General features: G+C 46.6%; 2 protein-coding genes across 11 annotated transcripts in view; one reads left to right on the top strand and one right to left on the bottom strand.

The window, feature by feature from the left end:
• Positions 1-2,072, bottom strand: part of CALR3 (calreticulin 3) — a 31,249-nt gene extending 29,177 nt beyond the window's left edge. For both annotated transcript variants that reach the window (XM_004277599.4, XM_049707140.1), the window contains exons 1-2: positions 1,920-2,072; positions 1,609-1,710 (exon numbers count right to left, since the gene is read on the bottom strand). In XM_004277599.4, coding sequence (XP_004277647.1) covers positions 1,609-1,710; positions 1,920-2,010 — 193 coding nt within the window. In that variant the 5' untranslated portion in view covers positions 2,011-2,072. The remainder of the gene's footprint in view (positions 1-1,608; positions 1,711-1,919) is intronic.
• Positions 2,073-2,240: 168 nt separating this feature from the next.
• The window catches only part of C3H19orf44 (chromosome 3 C19orf44 homolog), a 25,462-nt gene continuing 5,392 nt past the window's right edge, over positions 2,241-22,310 (top strand). For 8 of the 9 annotated variants that reach the window (XR_007476665.1, XR_007476664.1, XM_033401526.2 and 5 more), the window contains exons 1-7: positions 2,241-2,354; positions 6,279-7,044; positions 8,434-8,755; positions 12,831-12,904; positions 18,311-18,725; positions 20,427-20,522; positions 21,905-22,071. Coding sequence is in view for 7 of the 9 variants with exons in the window: in XM_033401526.2 (XP_033257417.1) it covers positions 6,280-7,044; positions 8,434-8,755; positions 12,831-12,904; positions 18,311-18,725; positions 20,427-20,522; positions 21,905-22,071 (1,839 nt within the window). In the remaining 2 variants the exon portion in view is untranslated. The other variant, XM_033401529.2, reaches the window with a different exon arrangement.

Raw genomic sequence — 22,310 nt, 5'->3', positions numbered from 1 at the left:
ATATATATAACTGTACTGTACACCTAAGACTAACATATTATAAATCAACTATACTTAAATTAAAAAAAAAAAGACAAACCTGAAAACAGAGCCAGTCTTCTTATAACCTACCCTTCCTTGTAACATACTCGAGCCTCCATAACTGCCTATGCTGAGAGCCATCATTAATGAACCTGGCATTTTGCGTCAGTATGTCTAAGACTGAACTCACGGTTGACTCCTCACTCCCAAACCTATCTCTCTCTCTCTCTCCCCTACATTCTTCCCCCACTCTTCCCTTTCTCAGGTGATCTGTAGCCCCTTCCCCTACCATCCAGGCAATTCCTAAGGCCATCTGACTCACCACCTCCCTCTGAGTCTCACCACACTCCTCAGCCACCACCATCACCTCTCACCCATCTCTGTCTGGTTAAATTCTATTGATCTTTCCATCCATGGCTTCTATGTTACGGTCCTGGGAGACCACAATGAAAGGGTCAAATTAACCAGTATCCTCAGTGCCTTGCCTGTGTCTGCTCTCAGTAGACAAGTGCTGGAATGAATGAAACGCACAGAGTCTCAGGATTCCAGGTTGGAGGAAGGAAAAACATTGTGGGAAAAAAACAAATGACAACCCCGCTCCCTGTACAAGCTTCACAGACCACCTTGTTATTTTCACTCCATTTTTGCCATCACAGCCTGACAATTTGGAACAACGTGTATCCACAAAACAATGAAGGCAACACTGGAGTAACAGAGCCAAGATGGAAGTTGAGTGGAAGGTGGTAAAGAGGAAAATTTTTTAATCTAAATCAGGGGTTGGCACACTTTTTTCTGTTAAGGCCAGGGAATGAATGCTTTACACTTTGGGAGCCATTCCTTCTCCATCCTAATTACTCATTTCTGCCTTTGCAGCCTGAAAGCAGCCATAGACTGTATGCAAATGAAGGAGCATGAATGTGTTCCACTAACACTTTATTTATGGACCCTGAAATTTCAGGCATTTCATTGAATTTTGTGTAATTTTTATGCATCACAAAATACTATTCCCCTTTCTATTTTTCTCCAACAATTAAAAAACGTAGAAACCACTCTCAGCTAACTGGTTGTACAAAAAACAGGCAGTAGAGGAGCTTTAGTTTGCCTACCTTTGATCATCAGGAATGAGAAGTCAGAATACAGGTTATCCTTGGTACTTGGAGACTACTGACTTGGGGGGGGGGTAGGCCAGAAGGGAAGACTCTGGGGGTGGAGGTGGGGCCTGAAAACGTTCCTATCTTGACCTCGGTGTGCAGTTGTAAACATTCGTCCTATTGGACCCCCAAAGATCCGTGTGCTTGACGGCATATAACTTTTACCCTGTTTTTCTTTTTAACGTGAAAATAAAAATGAGAAGTACCTTCTAAACTTTTTCCTTCTGTAGGGCAGGACCCTCGGCTCTCCAAACCCATTTGACTAGTGCTTGTAAAGAGGGGGTATCTTGGTCAAGAAAAGAGAAGACAAAAAGACCCTACCCATGCCTGTTTCCCGACCTGTGAAATGGGTGTTAGGGCTGTGCCACACCTACCTTGAAAGGTTGCTATGGGGGTTTAACATTCACCTTGATTTTCTCACGATTCCTACACTAACCTTTGTCTTTCTCTTTATGACCATAAAATTTCCCGGACGAGAGTCTAAAATACCCAAATTGGGAGTCATTGGTGGACTGCACCCATCGGTTCCTCCAGCGCTCTGTTGGGGGTAAATAACACCGGTTAGGGCTGAAAACTGTTAATTTGGGTGGTGGGGAGAGTGTTGGGGTCCCTCGAGGCCTCGAAGCTTCGAGGTTTTGCCACCACCGATACCTCGGCGACAGGCGGGGGCAATGGCAACTTGGGCCATCCGTTGGGCACTGGGGTATGAGGGAGCTTAAGCCTCCGCCACCGGCGGAGCCCCTTCACCTCCATCTAGAAAGTCCTCCTGGAAGTAGACTGTGGCCAGCGCCATCCGCAGCACACAGACTGCCCACAGCGGGACACGAGCGGCGGCCATGGAGAAGGCGCGGCCACCTCTTCTCGTAACCGTCCCTTTGCGCCCAGGCGTCTCCGCGGCGCGCCGGGCCCTTCCCGGAACTACTCCCGTCATGCCTTGCGATTATGACCCGAGACACCATTGGGCCTTGACGCGCGGTGCACGCCGTGTCCCCCTTCAAACTACCATTCCCATGATGCCTCGCGATAGTGACATGGAGCGCTATTGGTCGTTGGGGCGCGGGGTGCACCGGGAGGTGTAGTCTCTTTCGCCCTGGCGCCTTTGCCGGGGTCAACGGTCCCTTCTGGCCCGAGGGTCCGGCCGAGAGCGGTGGCGGCGTCCGCGGAAGGACTTCGTGGGAGGAGGTTGGCGGGGTTGGCTGGGCGGTGGCCGGGCTTAATGCCCGGGCTCGGGAGAGGAGTTGCAGGGAAACGGGACGCGCTCCGGGGCTGGGCAGGTCGGGCGGCGGGAGAGCGGCCTAGCGCCTCATTTTCCTCGTCTGGGGCCCATGAGCGAGCGTGGTACGATGTGGGTCGCTCCAGGCCTGGGGGAAGAGCTCGATGGTCTGAGGGGCGACTGTGTTTTCAAATTTTGGTTTATTTATTTTTAACAACTTTATTGATAATTCATTTAGATACCATACAGTTCACCCCTTCTAAGCGTACAATTCCCGTTATTTTTAGTAAATTTACCAAGTGGTGCAAACATCACTACCATCCAGCTTTAGAACTTGTCAGTCACCCCAAGTGTCCCCTTTGCAGTCTATCTCCGCTACCACTCCCAGTCTCAGGCAACCACTGATGGGCTGAGTCTATAGATTTACCTTTTCTGGACAATCCTTATAACTGGAATTATACAGTGTGTGGTTTTTTGCATCATCTGGTATTTTCCCTTAGTATGGTGTGTTTGACGTATATGCGTGTTGTGTGTGTCATTATTTGTTCTTTTTTATTACTGAGTAGTATCTCATTTATGGATGGACCTCAGTTCTCATCCATTCACTAGTTAATGGATATTTGGGTTGTTTCCACTTATTGTCTATTATGAATAAGAACTATTATGAACATTTGCTTACATTTCAGTTATCTTGGGCTTCATGGGAGTAGAATTGCTGGATCATAAAGTAATGATGTTTAACTTTTTGAGGAACTACCAGACCGTTTTCCAGGTTGTCAGCTGCGTCATTTTATAGTCTCTTCCAAAGGGGTATGAAGGTTCCAATTTCTTCATACCCTCCACCAACCATTTGTTATTTTCTGTAGTTTTGATTATAGCCACCCTCGTAGGTATGAAGTGGATCTTATAGTGGTTTTGATTTGAATTTCCTTCATGGCTGATGTTGAACATCTTTTCATGTGCTTATTGGCCATTTATATATATATATATTTTGGTGAAATATTGGTTCACATCTTTTACCTATTGGTTTATTTTTAATTATGTGTTTTAAAAATACATCTATTTATGAAACTAACACAATATTGTAAATCAACTGTACTTCAATAAAAATTTTTTAATTAAAAAATATATATTTTAGTTGTGGTAAAATGTACATAACATGAAATTTACCCTTTTAAACATTATTGATTTATTTTTAAAATTATTTTATTTTATTTATTTATTTTGGCTGTGCCGTGCAGCTTGTGGGATCTCAGTTCCTGGAGCAGGGATTGAACCCAGGCCATGGCAGTGAAAGCCTGGAATCCTAACCACTAGGCCACCAGAGAGAAATCCCTTTTTCTTAAAATTCTTTTTAAAAAAATTATTTATTTTAATTAATTTTTTTATTAAAAAATTTTTTTTAAACCTAGGGAAACTTTCAGAAGAACTAGATGCCAGAAAACCTGGCCTGGTGGTCAGGCTTTTCCTCTGACCCACATAGTGCCCTGGGCCTTGCCTACAAAAATACTCACAAGGATAGCTGTTGATGTTGTTCCAGTGCTTTCTACTTCCCCTTCACCATGTCCTTCCAGCTAAAAGTTAGCCGGTTATGCAGGTAGTCCAAATACTGTCATTACTGCTATCTAAATTTTATTGTATGCTTATTCCATGCCCCACACTGAACATAGGAATCCTGTGAGGCTAATAGTTATTATTCCCTTTTTACAGATGAGCAGGCTGAGGCACAGAGTGGTTAAGTAACTTGACCAGGGTCACTCACACTAGGAATTCTGCACTGTTTCTTTTGGGTGTGATTTTTGATTCACTGACTCCTGTGGTCAGGCCTGTGCTGGGCACTTTTAGTACACGGGGTGGTTAAGATGGGGATGAGCAAGTAAGCACACTGGTCAGAGAAACAGACAGTAAAATAATAAAAATAATTCATTCTTGTACAGAATCTTAGGGGCTGGGTTAAATGCCTTGCACAAAATATTTGAACTCAGCTTTGAAAGGTATATAAGATGTATGGTAGCCAGGTTTAACAAATCAAAATACTGGACACCCAATTGAATTTCAGTTTCAGATAAACAACAAATAGTTTTTTAGTATAAAAATATTTAGGGCTCCCCTGGTGGTGCGGTGGTTAAGAATCCGCCTGCCAATGCAGGGGACACGGGTTCGAGCACTGGTGCGGGAAGATCCCACATGCCATGGAGCAACTAAGCCCGTGTGCCACAACTACTGAGCCTGCGCTCTGGAGCCCGCAAGCCACAACTACTGAGCCTGCATGCTGCAACTACTGAAGCCTGCGTGCCTGGAGCCCATCCTCTGCAACAAGAGAAGCCACTGCAATGAGGAGCCCATGCACCGGAACAAAGAGTAGCCCCCACTCGCCGCAACTAGAGAGAGCTGCACACAGCAACGAAGAACCAAAGCAGCCAAAAATAAATAAATAAATTTAAAAAAATTTGAACATTACCTTTTAGGATAAAAATATTTGGGTCATACTTATATTTCTTAAATTATTTGCTATTTATCTGAAATTCAAATAACTGGGTGTCCTGTATTTAGTCTGGCAATCCCAATAAGGTTGTTTTCCAAGTGGACAGAGTGGGGGGAAGAAAAGGCTTTTTGGGTTCTCACAGTAAATTTTTTGAAATAAAAGTAACAAATGGCCTTGCTAAAACATTCAAACAGTATGGAGCTGAGGCATGGTTGTGCATCTTTTCTGCCTCACAGATCATTATGCTGGAGACATTATCTTGCACACAGGTCTTCCCCCATTCCTTTTAACAGGTGCATAGTATTCCATTGTCTGCCTGTGGTCATCTGGACTTCATTGAGCCTGTATGGATGGGATCAAGATTCTGATGAGTACAAACGATGCTGACAAGACATCCCTTGAACATACATCTCTATGGGCATTGTAGGGAAATTCCCAGATGTGGAATTGTGGTGTCACAGGGTCTGTGCATTTTACATTTTCATTGCTGTTGCCAGGTTCCTCACTAAAGGGCCTACAGCAAACACACACCCATGCCATATTTTTCCATTTTTTTAAGTCTTTAAAATCTTTTGAAACCTTGGTAAATCTTGGAGTGAATTGTTCATATTCCTTCAGGGGCACATGGGAACTCAGAATATGATGAAAACGCTGGCCCTTTTTCCCAGAAAACTGTACGCCAGCACACACATACAACACATTGCCGACCTTTGGTGGGGGGGTCTGTGTCTGTCCATAGCCCCCATCCCTGCTCCCAGGGCAGTAGTTCTCACACTGTAAGTAAAATAAGATTTCTGGGGAGCTCATTAAATATACAGATTGTGTTTCAACAGCTCTTTTTGAGAGAACTGAGGACACTTGGATAAAGGAGGAGACCAGACGGGGTGCAACTGGGTAATAGGACTCACTCGGAGCAGAGGTGGGGTAACTGGAGAGGCAGTGAAGCACTGTAGGGGCGAGTGGGACCTTTGGAATTGGCCTGAGCTTTGAATTTGGCTCTGTTACTCGCTGGCCAGGTGACCTAACCTGTGGAGGCCTTCATTTCCTTCCTCTTCTCTATGAAAGAGGCATGACAACGACCAACTCTCAGTGTTGAGTGAGGATTAAATGAGATACTGTAGCTCTGAGCAGAGTGCTAGGCATACTGCTGGGCCTGAGAAGCACTGGCTCTCATCTTTAATATGTAACGTGTCTCACTTAAGACCTGGCCTTGAACGGCATAGTTCAATGATAACGTACCAGGTGTCTTATTATTTTCGTTGCCATCATCGGGCTTGAAGGGGAGGCTCTGGCCAGATGGCAAAGGGGGATGTGGCCTCTCCCAGGTGGTGGGAAGCGTTGAGAGATTTGAATGTGCAGTCTGAACATCAGGTATTCTTACTGTAAGTTTTCTTTCTTTACTCCCTAGAATGGCTTCAATAAGAAAAACCGGCCGTACTGTGTGTGATATCTTTGGCGACTTCAGTGATATTTCCTTAGAAGATTCAAAGATGGAAGAAATCCAGAACTTGGAAATCAGTAGAAGTCTTACCAAAATAGCACCCGGTCCAAGCAGATTTCTAAAAAGAAACCAGACTATGGGTGGAAAACACTTATTCCCGAAAGAGAATGCTTTCCTGGGGAGTGGGCCCTGGCTCTCTTCAGGTAGAGCTTCGACCACTGCCTCGAAGGTCAGGGCCAACGCTGCGCTCACAAAGCTGGCCCAGATAGAAACCAAGATCAGGAACCGGAAGGTGCAGATGGATTTGTCTGACGTGGAATCTGACCTGAAGACCTCTGAGGACTGGCTTCCTAGCAGAGCAGACGAAAATCCCCCTAGAAGGACGGTTGACCTTTCTTCACAGAACACAGACAAAACCTCCCAGAAACAGGCCCTTGAAATTCCTGTCCCTGAGAGTGACATGCCGAGTGGGAAGGTCAGTAGGTTTCTAAAGAAGAGAGAAGCACCTGTGGAAAAGATATCCCCTGAAGCACATGTTGGGAAAGAGAGGGATCTTCAAACACCCAAAGAGAAAAAACCTCCTAGAAGACTGGATTCTCCAGACAGTGATGAAGAGGAAATGAAAGAGTTGCTAGGAAGCTTGATGGAATCTTCTAGCGAAAAACAAGCATCCACAAATCAGGGTTTCACTAGCACCAAAGTCAGTGAGAAAGAACAAACAAAACTAGTCTCGGTAAGGTTTGCATGTATTTATTTTGTACTTGTATGTACTTTGCATGTGTACCTTTCTATCATAGCACTAGAGACTTTTGAAGAGAGCCATCACCCGTAAACACTCAGAAAGTGTTTGATGAGGAGAGGTTGGGTTTCAGCCAATCACGGGTACCCATTGCTGGTCTGCTCTGTAAGGGACAGGATTTGGGACACGTCAGGCAGTTTTGCACTATGTGGAGCCTCGTAGCTGTATACACCCCAGGACAGCACTTTGTATGACTGATCCAACACCAGCTGTGATCACTGCCATTGGTGATCCATGCCTATTTGTTGGTTGTACCACACGGGAATCACTAAATTGGGAAGGCTGCATTTCCATCTTCCAACTGTTCAATGCCAATGAACAGTTCAGTGGCATTAAGTGCATTCACGATGTTGTGTAACCACCACCTCTGTCTAGTTCCAAAACGTTTTCATCATGCCAAAAGGAGACCCTTACCCAGTAATCCCTCCCTGTTTCCCCCTCCCCCAGACCCTAACAACCACTAATCTGCTTTGTGTCACTGTGGGTTTGCCTGTTCTAGACATCTCGTGTAATGGAATTATACAACCTGTGGCCTTTTGTGTCTGGTTTCTTTCCCTTAGCATGATGTTTACGAGGTTCACTCACATTGTAGCATGTGTCAGTGCTTCATTCGTTTCTATGGCTGAGTAATATTCCGTTGTGTGGATGGACCACATTTTATTTATCCATTTGTCCATTGATGGATATTTGGGTTGTTTCCACCTTTTGGTGATTGTGAATAGTATACAAGTATCTGTTTGAGTCCCTGTTTTCAATTCTTTGGGTTTATACCTAGGAGTCGAACTGTTGGGTCTTGTAGTAATTCTGTGTGTAACTTATCGAGGAACAGAAAAACTGTTTCCCACAGTGACTGCACCGTTTTACATTCCCACCAGCAGTGTATGAGGGTTCCAATTTCTCCACATCCTCACCAACACTTGTTATTTTTTGTTATTTATTTATTTTTTTTGGTTATAGCCATCCTAGTTGTTGTGAAGTGATGGGAAGGCTGCATTTTAAGGGGAAAAATCTGCATATTGATTTTGATTCTGTTGAAGATCCATGTTCTCAGGGGCCTTAGTTTAGAAAATGTGTAATTAACAATATGTATTTGAAAGCAAAGTGAATTTTTCTGATTATTTGTGGAGTATGTCTAATCCCAGTATTATCTTGTCTAAATGTTGTACCTTGACTTCCAGAGATGAGGGGAAGGGAAAGAAAGGGGCAGAGAGGGATAATGATTTGATCACCAAGGACTCATGCTCTCCACCAGCCATGATGTCCGATAAGGACTTATGTAGCGTATGTTTGGTAATTTCCCTTCTTTTGTTTCCACCAAAGTAGGATCAGATCCCAAATCAACTGAGAATCCTTTCGCTGCCCAGGAAGGATCTTTCCAGCTCAAAGCCATTTCCGACATCACGTCTGCCAACCTCACGGTCAGCAGATGGGACCCTTCGCAGTGCTGGCTCGAGGACTCGCTCCCCACAGATTCCCATTTCAGAGGACACAGCCTCCCACACGGCATCACTTTCCATCCCCGGAGCCTTTCTGAAGTCCGTGCCCTCGACAGTGGGGGATGGCAAGCTCTCGTCCTCCCCGAGAAGGAGTGAGGCTGGGCCTCAGGATGAGTCTCCCTCAGAAGCCACCGATGAAAGTCTAAATGGTAACCCTCATCCCTGCGCAGAGTTGTCACCCTGGGGCAGGAAGGGCAAGACCGCCTCTAGGATCCCTGGTGTGGTGGTCACAGGGTATTGTCATGAGGGGTGCGAGTCACACCCTTGGCTTCCTGACCTCCTTTCCTAGTTGAGGGGCTATGTCAGATTTTTTTGTTCTGTCTTTAAAGCCTTCTTCTAGTAACCCTACCCAATGACAGAGCAAAAACAGAAATCCTTCTAGAGCCTCGTGCAAGAGGACGGCAATGCAGTTTTCCTTGTTGTAAAAGAGAAATTTGCTTCCTTTCCTTTTTAACTTCAGAAAAAGAAACCAATCTCTAACCAGTCACAAACTTTTCTTTTTATAAATTTATTTATTTATTTTTGGCTGCATTGGGTCTTCGTTGCTGCGCACAGGCTTTCTCTAGTTGCGACGAGCAGGGACTACTCTTCATTGTGGTGCGCGGGCTTCTCATTGTGGTGGCCTCTCTTGTTGCAGAGCACAGGTTCTAGGCACGCGGACTTCAGTAGTTGTGGCTCGCGAGCTCTAGAGCGCAGGCTCAGTAGTTGTGGCGCACGGGCTTAGTTGCTCCACGGCATGTGGGATCTTCCCGGGCCAGGGCTCGAACCTGTGTCCCCTGCATTGGCAGGTGGATTCCTAACCACTGTGCCACCAGGGAAGTCCCTCATAAACATTTTTATTATTTCACCATCATTGAACGTGATTTTTATTTTAACATTGTATGTATTTAAGGAAGAGCAGAAAGAAAAAGATGTGCAGCCAACATTGATTTCTCCCATCTGGTGCCTGATCATCAAATCCGAGTTCAATAACTGTGTCTCGAGTACCTGCTGTGTGCCAGCACGTGCCAGGCATCATGGTGTCAGGAACAGGATGACAAACAAGCCAACTGTCCCCTAACCCCAAGTGCCAGGGTGATCCGTAGCCTGTGAATCAGTTGTAGGGGAGGAAAAATAGCTTTTTCCTTGTGTCCTTCTGGGTTCTTGGCTGGGGCTCTGTGACCAAAGACAGGTTAACAGGAGAAGAGCGTTCAGATATTAAATAAATATTTAATGTACGTTTTATGTGACACAGGAGCCTTCATAAGGAAATGGAAACCTGAAGAAACGGTCGCGCCTTCTGCTAGGTTTGATGGGAGAATAGTTGTGGGAGAATGTGATAGATGGAAGGATATGAGCCAAGGGTAGTAGATGAGGGGATGTAGTTGGGGTTGCTCAGTGTTCCCCCATCTTGGACATAAGGATGCTCCTTTCCTCCAGGTAGAGGGAAGGCACATCTTCTTACCTGAGAGCCTTACGACCTGATTCAGGGGAGAAGGTCAGGGAGTCCTTGCAGCCCCTGCTGTGTCTCAGATTCCTGCAGGTCAAAATATTCAAGATGCCAAGGTACCACCACGTAGGGGGCAGGGAGGAGAAGCACGGCCAGCAAGAGTCCCTGCCACGCGCCCTCGTGAGGATTGGAGGAGGCAGCTAAACGGGCTCACGGATGTGAGGAAATCCCTTTGAGCCCCCTCAGGGGCCACCATCGGCCGGATGCCATTTGGCACCTCACTGATACGGTTTCGTATCTTTGGGCGCAAGGGGCTGGTGAGTGGGTGTCCACGCCAGCCTGGCAGGTGGGTGAGAAGGTGGGTGTAGCTGGTGGGGCAGGTGCCAGACCCAAGTTCCTGCCCTCCTGGGCCGCCCATCCAGGCTGCCCCTCAGCCCTCGCTGCTGGCCTGGAGGGCCCCCTCGGTGTCCAGACCCCACCTTCCCTCATTCTGATGCAGCCTCAAGGGAGGCACGTAGCAGGGAGTGGTGAGTACAAGTCTGAGTTTGGGGTCCAGCATACTTGAGGTGGACATCCTTGCTCCGCCTCTTTCTGGCCGTGCAGTGTCAGGCTCTCTGTGCCATGGTCTCCACATCTGTAACGTGGGGCAGAGCTGTGTCAGTGAGCTGGTGCCTGTGGAGTGCCTCAGTGGGGCCTCCTGCTCAGTAAGTGTGTGCATGTCCAGGTTGGTTGATGTGACAATAACGTCATTCCTCAGCCAATGACAACACTGTTCCAGAGAGCTCGTCCACAGTCTCCTGCAGTGCCTTGGCCCGAGCCGGCTGGGATGGCTTAGTTCAGAGGCTTTGTCCATGAACGTATCTCTGGACTTACGTGTCACGTGCATTGTGGTAACTGGCAGTGTTAGAAGAGCTCGGAGGCGGGGGCGAGACCCTCATGCTAGAGTGATGAGCTGGGCTTTGATCTGGGTCTTATGCTGCCAGACGGCTGCACTCAGCTGACCTTTCCAAAGAGAGTAGATGGCTCAGTCTTCCATCTCCTGCTCATCCCCAGCGCTGTGCCACCTGCGGGAGGGCCCTGCTCCCGTCTGCTCCTGCTAACTGTCCCCTGCTTGTTCCTAGAATTGGGGGTCTCGTCCTGCCTCCTCAGGGAGACTCATCCCTCCAACCTAGCATGTGCCCTCCGTGGAAGCCTCTAGACACCTTAGGCCCCCTTCGGAAGTGTCTGTTCAACTCAGCCATGATTGGATCATGTACCTGCTTGAGTTTTGAGGCCCCGCAGGGTGGACCCCCCCCCCACCGTGCCCTTCCCATCCCCAGTTGTGTGCGCACGCTCACACACACACACACACACACACACAGCCTCTGTGCCTCGGGCCTGAAATGAGCCACATGATGGGGTCCCTGCGAATACTGGCAGCCAGTCGGCCTCCCCCGTCCTGGGGAGGAGTGGGCTCACATATTGATGGGGCAGAAACCCGCTGGGACACCCGAACTGCGCAGAGCCTTCCTCCTCCTGAGTAACCTGCACCCAAGGCATTTGGGTGCTGGTGACTGGCCAGCTGGCACCACAGTTAAGTGTCCTTGACTTGCTTTAAATGAGAACTTAGGACGAGGTGCCAGTCCCCCTCTTCTACCTCAAGCACATGTGTCACTAGGTGTCCTTCCTTGCATAATGATCGTCTCCTCTGTCTAGGCCAGAGGCCGAGAGGTCCGTGGTCTGTGTTTTGTTTCTTTGTTTTGCTTTGTTCTTTGGCCTCACTGCACATCCTGTGGGATCTTAGTTCCTTAGTTCCCCAACCAGGGGTTGAACCCGGGCCCTCGGCAGTGAAAACGAAGAGTCCTAACAACTGGGAATTTCCCCACCGTCTGGTTTTTTTTTTTTCCTTTGCACTGGGTCCTGCAGATCCTGTGGCCAGACCTGGTGTCAGCTCCTCCTTCCCCAGCCAAGTCTCCAACCCCCTTGAGGTTATAACTCCCTCCTCGCAGACCTCCAGGGCCCCTGCACACATGTTCACAATACTTGGCTCTTCTTTTATTTAAAAAAAATTTTTTTAATGTTTTATTTATTTATTTTTGGCTGTGTTCGGTCTTCATTGCTGTGTGCGGGCTTTCTTCTAGTTGCGACGAGCGGGGGCTACTCTTTGTTGCGGAGCATGGGCTTCTCATTGGGGTGACTTCTCTTGTTGCAGAGCACGGGCTCTAGGGCGCATGGGCTTCAGTAGTTGTGGCTCGTGGGCTTAGTTACTCTGTGGCATTTGAGATCTTCCTGGACCATGGTTCGAACCCATGTCCCCTGCATTGGCAGGCAGATTCTTAACCAGCGTGCCACCAGGGAAGCCCAGTCGTCTGTTTTTATGAATAAAGTTTTTTGTTTTTGGTTTTTTGGCCGCACCATGTGGCATGTGGGATCTCAGTTCCCCGACCAGGGATCGAACCCGCATCCCCTGCTTTGGAAGGCCGGAGTCTTAACTGCAGAACCATGGGGGAAGTCCCTATAAATAAAGTTTTACTGGGACACAGCCATACCCATTTGTTTACACATGGTCTGTGGCGGCTTTTGAATCATGAGGGCAGAGCTGAGCAATGGTGACAGAGACAGACTAGCCCGAAAAGCCAAAAATATTTATGACCTAGCCCTTTAGAGAAAAAGCGCTTGGATCCCTGGGCTCACTTTCTGAGGACAGGGACTGTACGCCTTCTGCTCTTCCCGTCCCTAGCACTTAGCCCGGTGCCTACAACAGGATGGTAAACGCATGTGGAGTAAATATCGGCATGTTACATTTTTGATTACAGATTTGAGAATAAACATTTTATCCCTTGATGATCTGGCTCCAGCCGTCAGTGAGAAATCAGACTTGGAACAGAAAGTAAGTACAAAAAACTGATTTTTCGTTTTAGGTCTTTGGGTAGAACAGCTTGCAACCGTTATGCCTCATTTAGGTCAGTGGTTCTCATCTTGGGGCGATTGCTCCCCTAGGGGACACTTGGCAATGTCTCGCAACACTGTGGTCATGACTGGGGTGCAGGGTGCTACTGGCATTCAGTGGGTAGTGGTCAGGGATGTCCTGTGCCAGAGTCCCACAATGCATAGGATGGCCCCCGCTGCAAAGAATGTTCGTGTCTCAAATGTCAGCGTGCCATGGGTAGAGACCCTGATCTAGGTAATAACAAGATAGAGCTACTTAACATATCAGAAGATTAAAGCAGATCCCACTTCAACTTCCCCACAACTAACCTGTACTTGTTGCATCGCCCCATGGTGATTCTTTCCATATTAGTAACCACCTCATTATCAACGCATGTTTTTTTTTTTTTAACATTTTATTTATTTATTTATTTATTTATTATTATTATTTTTGCGGTATGCGGGCCTCTCACTGACGCGGCCTCTCCCGTTGCGGAGCACAGGCTCCTGACGCGCAGGCTCAGCGGCCATGGCTCATGGGCCCAGCCGCTCTGCGGCATGTGGGATCCTTCCAGACCGGGGCACGAACCCGTGTCCTCTGCATCGGCAGGCGGACTCTCAACCACTGCGCCACCAGGGAAGCCTCCTCAACACATGTTTTGATAATACATAATAATGACCCTTTAACAGATTTCACCCACGTGCCAGCATCAGTGCTAAGTGCAGCAGCCTCGTGCTGAAGGGTTTCAAGAGTTCTGCTCGCGGATACACAAGAGAAGGAAAAGACCTACAAAAACAAACCCAGAACAATTAAGAAAATGGTAATAGGAACATACATATCGAAATTACCTTAAACGTAAATGGATTAAATGCTCCAACCAAAAGACGTAGACTGGCTGAATGGATACAAAAACAAGACCTATATATATGTTGTCTACAAGAGACCCGCTTCGGACCTAGGGACACATATAGACTGAAAGTGAGGGGATGGAAAAAGATATTCCATGCAACTGGAAATCAAAAGAAAGTTGGAGTAGCAATTCTCATATCAGACAAAAGTGACTTTAAAATAAAGACTATTAGAAGAGACAAAGAAGGACACTACATAATGATCAAGGGATCAATCCAAGAAGAAGATATAACAGTGGTAAATAATTATGCACCCAACATAGGAGCACCTCAGTACATAAGGCAAATGCTAACAGCCATAAAAAGGGAAATCGACAGTAACACAATCATAGTAGGGGACTTTAACACCCCACTTTCACCAATGGACAGATCATCCAAAATGAAAATAAATAAGGAAACACAAGCTTTAAATGACACATGGACTTAACTGATATTTATAGGACATTCCACCCCAAAACAACAGAATACACTTTCTTCTCAAGTGCTCATGGAACATTCTCCAGGATAGACCATATCTTGGGTCACAAATCAAGCCTTGGTAAATTTAAGAAAATTGCAATCATGTCAAGTATCTTTTCTGACCACAATGCATTGAGACTAGATATCAATTACAAGAAAAAGACTGTAAAAAATACAAACACATGGAGGCTAAACAACATGTTACTAAATAGCCAATAGATCACTGAAGAAATCAAAGAGGAAATCAAAAAATACCTAGAAATAAATGACACGATGACGCAAAACATGGGATGCAGAAAAAGCAGTTCTAAGCGGGAAGTTTATAGCAGTACAATCCTACCTCAGGAAACAAGAAAAATCTCAAATAAACAACCTAACCTTACATCTAAAGCAATTAGAGAAAGAAGAACAAAAATCCCCCAAAGTTAGCAGAAGGAAAGAAATCATAAAGATCAGATCAGAAATAAATGAAAAAGAAATGAAGGAAACGATAGCAAAGATCAATAAAATGAAAAGCTCGTTGTTTGAGAAGATAAAATTGATAAACCGTTAGCCAGACTGATCAAGAAAAAAAAGGGAGAAGACTCAAATCAACAGAATTAGAAATGAAAAAGGAGAAGTAACAACTGACACTGCAGAAATACAAAGGATCATGAGAGATTACTACAAGCAACTATATGCCAATAAAATGGACAACCTGGAAGAAATGGACAAATTCTTAGAAAAGTACCACCTTCCGAGACTGAACCAGGAAGAAATAGAAAATATAAACAGACCAATCACAAGCACTGAAATTGAGACTGTGATTAAAAATCTTCCAACAGGGCTTCCCTGGTGGCGCAGTAGTTGAGAGTCCGCCTGCCGATGCAGGGGACATGGGTTCGTGCCCCGGTCCAGGAAGATCCCACATGCCGCGGAGCGGCTGGGCCCATGAGCCATGGCTGCTGAGCCTGAGCGTCTGGAGCCTGTGCTCCGTAACGGGAGAGGCCGCAACAGTGAGAGGCCTGCATACCGCAAAAAAAAAAAGAAAAAAAGAAAAAAATCTTCCAACAAACAAAAGCCCAGGACCAGAAGGCTTCACAGGTGAATTCTATCAAACATTTAGAGAAGAGCTAACACCTATCCTTCTCAAACTCTTCCAAAATATAGCAGAGGGAGGAACACTTCCAAACTCATTCTACGAGGCCACCATCACCCTGATACCAAACCCAGACAAAGGTGTCACAAAAAAAGAGAACTACAGGCCAATATCACTGATGAACATAGATGCAAAAATCCTCAACAAAATACTAGCAAACAGAATCCAACAACACATTAAAAGGATCATACACCACAATCAAGTGGTGTTTGTCTCAGGAATGCAAGGATTCTTCAATATATGCAAATAAATCAATGTGATACACCATATTAACAAATTGAAGGATAAAATCCATATGATAATCTCAGTAGATGCATAAAAAGCTTTTGACAAAATTCAACACCCATTTATGATAACTCTCCAGAAAGTAGGCATAGATGGAACCTACCTCAACATAATATAGGCCATATATGACAAACCCACAGCCAACATTCTCAATGGTGAAAAACTGAAACCATTTCCTCTAAGATCAGGAAGAAGACAAGGTTGCCCACTCTCACCACTATTATTCAGCATAGTTTTGAAAGTTTTAGCCACAGCAATCAGAGAAGAAAAAGAAATAAAAGGAATCCAAATCAGAAAAGAAGAAGTAAAGCTGTCACTGTTTGCAGACGTTACATAGAGAATCCTCAAGATGCCACCAGAAAACTACTAGAGCTAATCAATGAATTTGATAGAGTGGCAGGATACAAAATTAATGTACAGAAATATCTTGCATTCCTGTACACTAATGATGAAAAATGATGATGAAAGAGAAATTAAGGAAACACTCCCATTTACCATTGCAACAAAAAGAATAAAATACCTAGGAATAAACCTACCTAAGGAGACAAAAGACCTGTATGCAGAAAACTATAAGACACTGATGAAAGAATTAAAGATGATACAAACAGATGGAGAGATATACCATGTTCTTGGATTGGAAGAATCAACATTGTGAAAATGACTCTACTACCCAAAGCAATCTACAGATTCAGTGCAATCCCTATCAAACTACCAAAGGCATTTTTCACAGAACTAGAACAAAAAATTTCACAATTTGTATGGAAACACAAAAGACCCCGAAAAGCCAAAGCAATCTTGAGAAAGAAAAACGGAGCTGGAGAATCAGGCTCCCTGACTTCAGACTATACTACAAAGCTACAGTCATCAAGACAGTATGGTATTAGCACAAAAACAGAATATAGATCAATGGAACAGACAGCCCAGAGATAAGCCCACACACATATGGTCACCTTATCTTTGATAAAGGAGGCAAGAATATACAATGGAGAAAAGACAGCCTCTTCAATAAGTGGTGTTGGGAAAACTGGACAGCTACACATAAAAGAATGAAATTAGAACACTTCTTAACACCATACACAAAAATGAACTCACAATGGATTAAAGACCTAAATGTAAGGCCAGACACTATAAAACTCTTAGAGGAAAACATACACAGAACACCCTATGACATAAATCACAGCAAGATCCTTTTTGACCGACCGCCTAGATAAATGGAAATAAAAACAAAAATAAACAAATGGGACCTAATGAAACTTAAAGACTTTTGCACAGCAAAGGGAACCATAAACAAGACGAAAAGAAAACCCTCAGAATGGGAGAAAATATTTGCAAACGAAGCAACTGACCAAGGGTTAATCTCCAAAATATACAAGCAGCTCATGCAGCTCAATATCAAAAAAACAAACAAACAACCCAATCCAAAAATGGGCAGAAGACCTAAATAGACATTTCTCCAAAGAAGATACACAGATTGCCAACAAACACATGAAAGGATGCCCAACATCACTAATCATTAGAGAAATGCAAATCAAAACTACAATGAGGTATCACCTCACACCAGTCAGAATGGCCATGATCAAAAAATCTACAAACAATAAATGCTGGAGAGGGTGTGGAGAAAAGGGAGCCCTCTTGCACTGTTGGTGGGAAGGTAAATTGATAACAGCCACTGTGGAGAACAGTATGGCAGTTCCCTAAGAAACTAAAAATAGAACTACCATATGACCAAGCAATCCCACTACTGGGCATATACCCTGAGAAAACCATAATTCAAAAAGAGCCATGTACACAATGTTCATTGCAGCAGTCTTTACAATAGCCAGGACATGGAAGCGTCCATTGACAGATGAATGGATAAAGAAGATGTGGCACATATATACAATGGAATATTACTCAGCCATAAAAAGAAATGAAATTGTCATTTGTAGTGAGGTGGGTAGATGTAGAGTCTGTCCTACAGAGTGAAGTAAGTCAGAAAGAAAAACAAATACCACATGCTAACACATACATATGGAATCTTAAAAAAAAACGTTCTGATGAACCTATTCCTGTCCCTACGTTCTGATGAACCTAGGGACAGGAATAAAGATGCAGACGTAGAGAATGGACTTGAGGACACTGGGAGGGGGAAGGGTCAGCTGAGAGTAACTTTGACGTATACACCAGCAAATGTAAAATAGATATTACATTTATTTTACATTTATCTCTAGTGGGAACAGCTGCATAGCACAGGGAGATCAGCTCGGTGCTTTGTGACCACCTAAAGGGGTGGGATAGGGAGGGTGGGAAGGAGATGCAAGAGGGAGGGGATATGGGGATAAATGTATACATATAGCTGATTCACTTTGTTATACAGCAGAAACTAGCACAACATTGTAAAGCAATTATACTCCAATAAAGATGTTTAAAAAAAAAAAAAAAGTTCAGCTCATGATACTCAGCCTGCCTAAATCTAGGAAGGACAGCGTGGACCCTCACCTCCTGGGCCCTTGGGGTGTCCTCATCCTAACGCAGTTGTATTCCAAGCTTGTTCATTCGAAAACACTTTCCAGTGACCTCTGCCATCCTTTGTTTTAGAAAGGTCAGGGGGAAAAGGCATCCAGCAAAAACCCCTGGGCTGGGGCCCCCCCCTCTGGAAGCAAGATTTCTGAGTGCCTGAGCCAGCGGTCCGTCTCGTCCCCTGGACCCAAGGGCACTTCTAGCCTGGGGTCAAAGTCTCAGGAGCCTACGGCCAGCACAGTGAGCTCGGCTTATTCGGATGATTTTGAAAAATCCCCCAGTCCAACAGCATCTGAGTCGACGCCCCATTCTGAGGAGTCTCCTGACAGGACGCTGGCGACTTGGTCTGAATTTTCTGCAAGCCTGAAGACAGACCTTCCTCCACCAACTCCCAAGTCTCGGAAAAAGTGGGCCAGGGGTGTTACAAGAGTCATGGTGAAGGAGATGGCTGTGCAGACCCTCGATCCCGCCTTCACCTACCAGTGGGCTAAGGGTAAGCATGTTGGTTGGAGGAGGGAGGGGCAGGCCAGAGGCAGCGACAGGCAGGAACCCTGGGGCCAGGAGGTCTGGGTTGTCGTCATTAGTCAGCTGGGGGGACCTCAGCACCCTGTTTTCTCTCCCACAGAAGAGGGGGCTCCTTGGGTACTCTCCACTGTCTTCCAAGCTCTAAAACACTGAAAGGTTTCAAACCGAAGGCTAAGGCAGTGGTTCTCAGCTGGGGTGATCCTGGCCCCAGGGGACAGACATTGGCAAGGTCTGGGCGACGGGAAGCCTATGGGTGGAGGCCAGGGGTGCTGCTCAACATCCTGCAGGGGCCAGGACGGCCTGGCCAGAGAGTGACCGCGCCCCAAATGTCAGTGTTACCCAGGGTGACAGGACCCGCCTTCTGGGACAGCATGTCCTCAGGCACTTTGTGGGGCCCCAGCATGGGGGCTCCAAGGGCTGCTGTGTGGCCCAGCTGGCTGGTTGTCTGAACTCGCTGCGTTTGTCGGTGGATTCTCTTCTGGGGTGCAGCAGGCACTGCTCATCTTTTCTCGTGTCCCCAGCATTGGTCTTGGCCCTTGCGGATGGAAAGGTCGCTTTCTTTTAGCGAGTCTCCTGCTCCCTTTTCTTGTCTAGACAACACCCGCAATACGGACAGAGCTTGTTTCCAGACTGTGCGCTGGGGTGCGGTTCTCCCTTTGTCTGTTCATTTGGATTTGGGGGCTTAGTCATACATCCGCTGGGACCTCACACCTGGCTGGGGCGTGACTGTTCTGTTTCTCAGGGAGGAAGGTCAGTCAGACGAGCCAACTCAGATCACTAGAAGGTGTTCAAGGGGATTTTAAACCCTGGTTCTGTGTCCCTCTCCAGGTCCTCCTGCTGCCTTTCTGACAGCCTAGCCTGTGGGCAGCAAATGTGCCCATTTTTGTTTCTTTTTTTGCAATTTAAAGAGATGGACACGGGGTGGGGGGAAGGGCAAGCTGGGACGAAGTGAGAGAGTGGCATGGACATATATACACTACCAAACGTAAAATAGCTAGCTAGTGGGAAGCAGCCGCATAGCACAGGGAGATCAGTTCAGTGCTTTGTGACCACCTAGAGGGGTGGGATAGGGAGGGTGGGAGGGAGACTCAAGAGGGAGGGGATATGGGGATATATGTATATGTATAGCTGATTCACTTTGTTATAAAGCAGAAACTAACACACCATTGTGAAGCAATTATACTCCAATAAAGATGTTTTTAAAAAAAAGTGAAAAATAAAAAATAAAGAGATGCTTTCATAAAACATTGGTGGTGCTGATTTCCTAGACGTGGCCTGACTTTGAAAGGAGGGAGAAAAAAGGCAGCATAAATCAGCCAGCCAGTTAGAATCCAGGGAACATTCCGAAGCCCTCAAATAGCTGTGGAAGGAGGGCAGAGCCAGGGGAGGGCACGATGCCACAGTTGTCAGCCGTGCTGAGCTGTGGTGACCACTTCAGCCAGCACACCTGACTTGTATATTGAACAGGGAGAACCTACCAGAAAGATGGAGGCAGGTTTGGGAAATTTTTAAAAGGGGTAACGGTTAAAAAAGCAAGGAGGGTGGCCATCACATTCAGAAAGAGAAAAGGACAGATTCATGTAGCTTATTTCAGCCTCACACCTGTTGATGAGAAAGTCATTGCTCTGAATCCTGCCCACTCACCTCTCCCCCTTTGTCCTTGGGACAGCGGCCGGCGTAGCGGCCATCGGACCAGCCCTGGGAGGTGCCTATGTGGACCCCTCGCCCATCGCCAGCCACGTCATCAGTGCAGACGCCATAGAAGGTAACAGCCCAGCTCACCTTGTGGGTCCCTTAGGTCGAGGACACCGATGTTGGACAGAACAGGAAGGCTACCGGGAACATACCTATGAGCCTTCCACCCCCACAGGGCCATCTTTATTTTGTGTGTTCCCCTCAGAGCCTTTCTGTCCAGAATCCATAGGTGTTTTCCTCTGGAAGACACTCAGCCAGTACTGAGCGGCCCAGCCCTGTGGACGCGACACTTGCCTCCTTGCTGAGTGTGGGAGAGTCGTGGGGCCCTGGGGAGGCCCAGCCCAGCCTTGGGCAATAGGAAGACGCCCAGCAGCCACCTTGGGAAACCCAGTCTGTGTCAGGTCCCGCAGGGCTGCTGATGACTCGCATGACACAAGCAAGGATCCATCTAGAACCTGCTTTTTTTCCCCATTTCCATTTTCTTAACATTTTTAGAAGATGAAGATATTAAAATATATTGGTTGTAATATGTGAAATATTTATATCCTTCAAAAAAATCTCCTGTTTTTAAACACAATATTAACCTCAACAATTTTTCCATGTTACTGTGTAGTCTTAGTAATGATCATTTTTAACAGTTGCAGTTTTTTTTTTTAAATTTTTTTAATTTTAATTTTATTTTTTGGCTACAGTGGGTCTTCGTTGCTGAGCGGGGGATACTCTTTGTCACGGTGTGCGGGCTTCTCATTGCGGTGGCTTCTCTTGTTGCGGAGCACGGGCTCTAGGCGCGCCGGCTTCAGTAGTTGTGGCGCGCGGGCTCAGTAGTTGTGGCTTGCGGGCTCTAGAGCGCAGGCTCAGTAGTTGTGGCGCACGGACTTTGTTGCTCCACGGCATGTAGGATCTTCCCGGACCAGGGCTCGAACCCGTGTCCCCTGCATTGGCAGGCGGATTCTTAACCACTGCGCCACCAGGGAAGCCCCGGTTGCAGTTATTTTTAATTGTACTTTTATTTAATTATTATATTTTAATTGCATTTTAAATTATTTTAATTATGTGTTTAAAAATTCATAGTGTAAAATTTACCCTCTTCCGCATTTTTAAGTGTACAGTTCAGGAGTGTCAGATTCGCACTGTGCGGTTGCAGTTTGGGGAGCCGTGTCACTGGCCGCCTTTCCTTGTGTTGGACGCCGAGGTGAGGCTTCCGGTTCTGCCTGGGAGCTGAGCTGAGGGTGTGAGATCCACACAAAGTCAGCGAAGAGAGCGGTTCCTTTACTACTGAATAGAGAGAGGCACAGAATAGGCGAGTCCTTTGCTGCTTCTGAAGGTGGCAGCAGCTGCAGAGAGCATCCCGACACAGTCCACGGTTGGGGGCTGCAGGGCCCTTGCGGGGAGCGGGTCTGGCCAGGGGGATGGGGCCCCAGGGGCTGCCGACTGACACGGAACCTGGTGCAGCCCTGACAGCGTACAGCCCCACCGTGTTCGCGCTCAACGATGTGCTGAAGCAGCAACTGAGCCTGACACAGCAGTTCATCGAGGCCAGCCGGCACCTGCATGCATCCCTCCTGCGCTCCCTGGACCGGGACTCATTCCATTACCACACCCTGGAGGAAACCAAAGAGGTGACCATGGTGCAGCTAACCCTTCCCGGGAAAGAGAGGGCAGGCGGCTTCCCACGCTCAGCCCGGGGTGGCGGGGACGCTGGGGGCCCCGCCACCTTCACCTTCAGTCCTCGTGGAAGGAGTCCTGTTCTCTCTTTGGCCATGACCAGGGCTGGTGCGGGGCAGGGGCACTGAGAGCCAGCCGCAGCCCAAGCTCTGTGTGACCTTGGACCAAAGGTGACCTCCTCGGTGAGGGTCCT

The sequence above is a fragment of the Orcinus orca genome, chromosome 3, assembly GCF_937001465.1.
Source record: "Orcinus orca chromosome 3, mOrcOrc1.1, whole genome shotgun sequence".
Classification (NCBI taxonomy): domain Eukaryota; kingdom Metazoa; phylum Chordata; class Mammalia; order Artiodactyla; family Delphinidae; genus Orcinus; species Orcinus orca.
The sequence above is the reverse complement of the archived record's forward strand: the minus strand, read 5'-3'. Positions and strand labels throughout refer to the sequence as shown.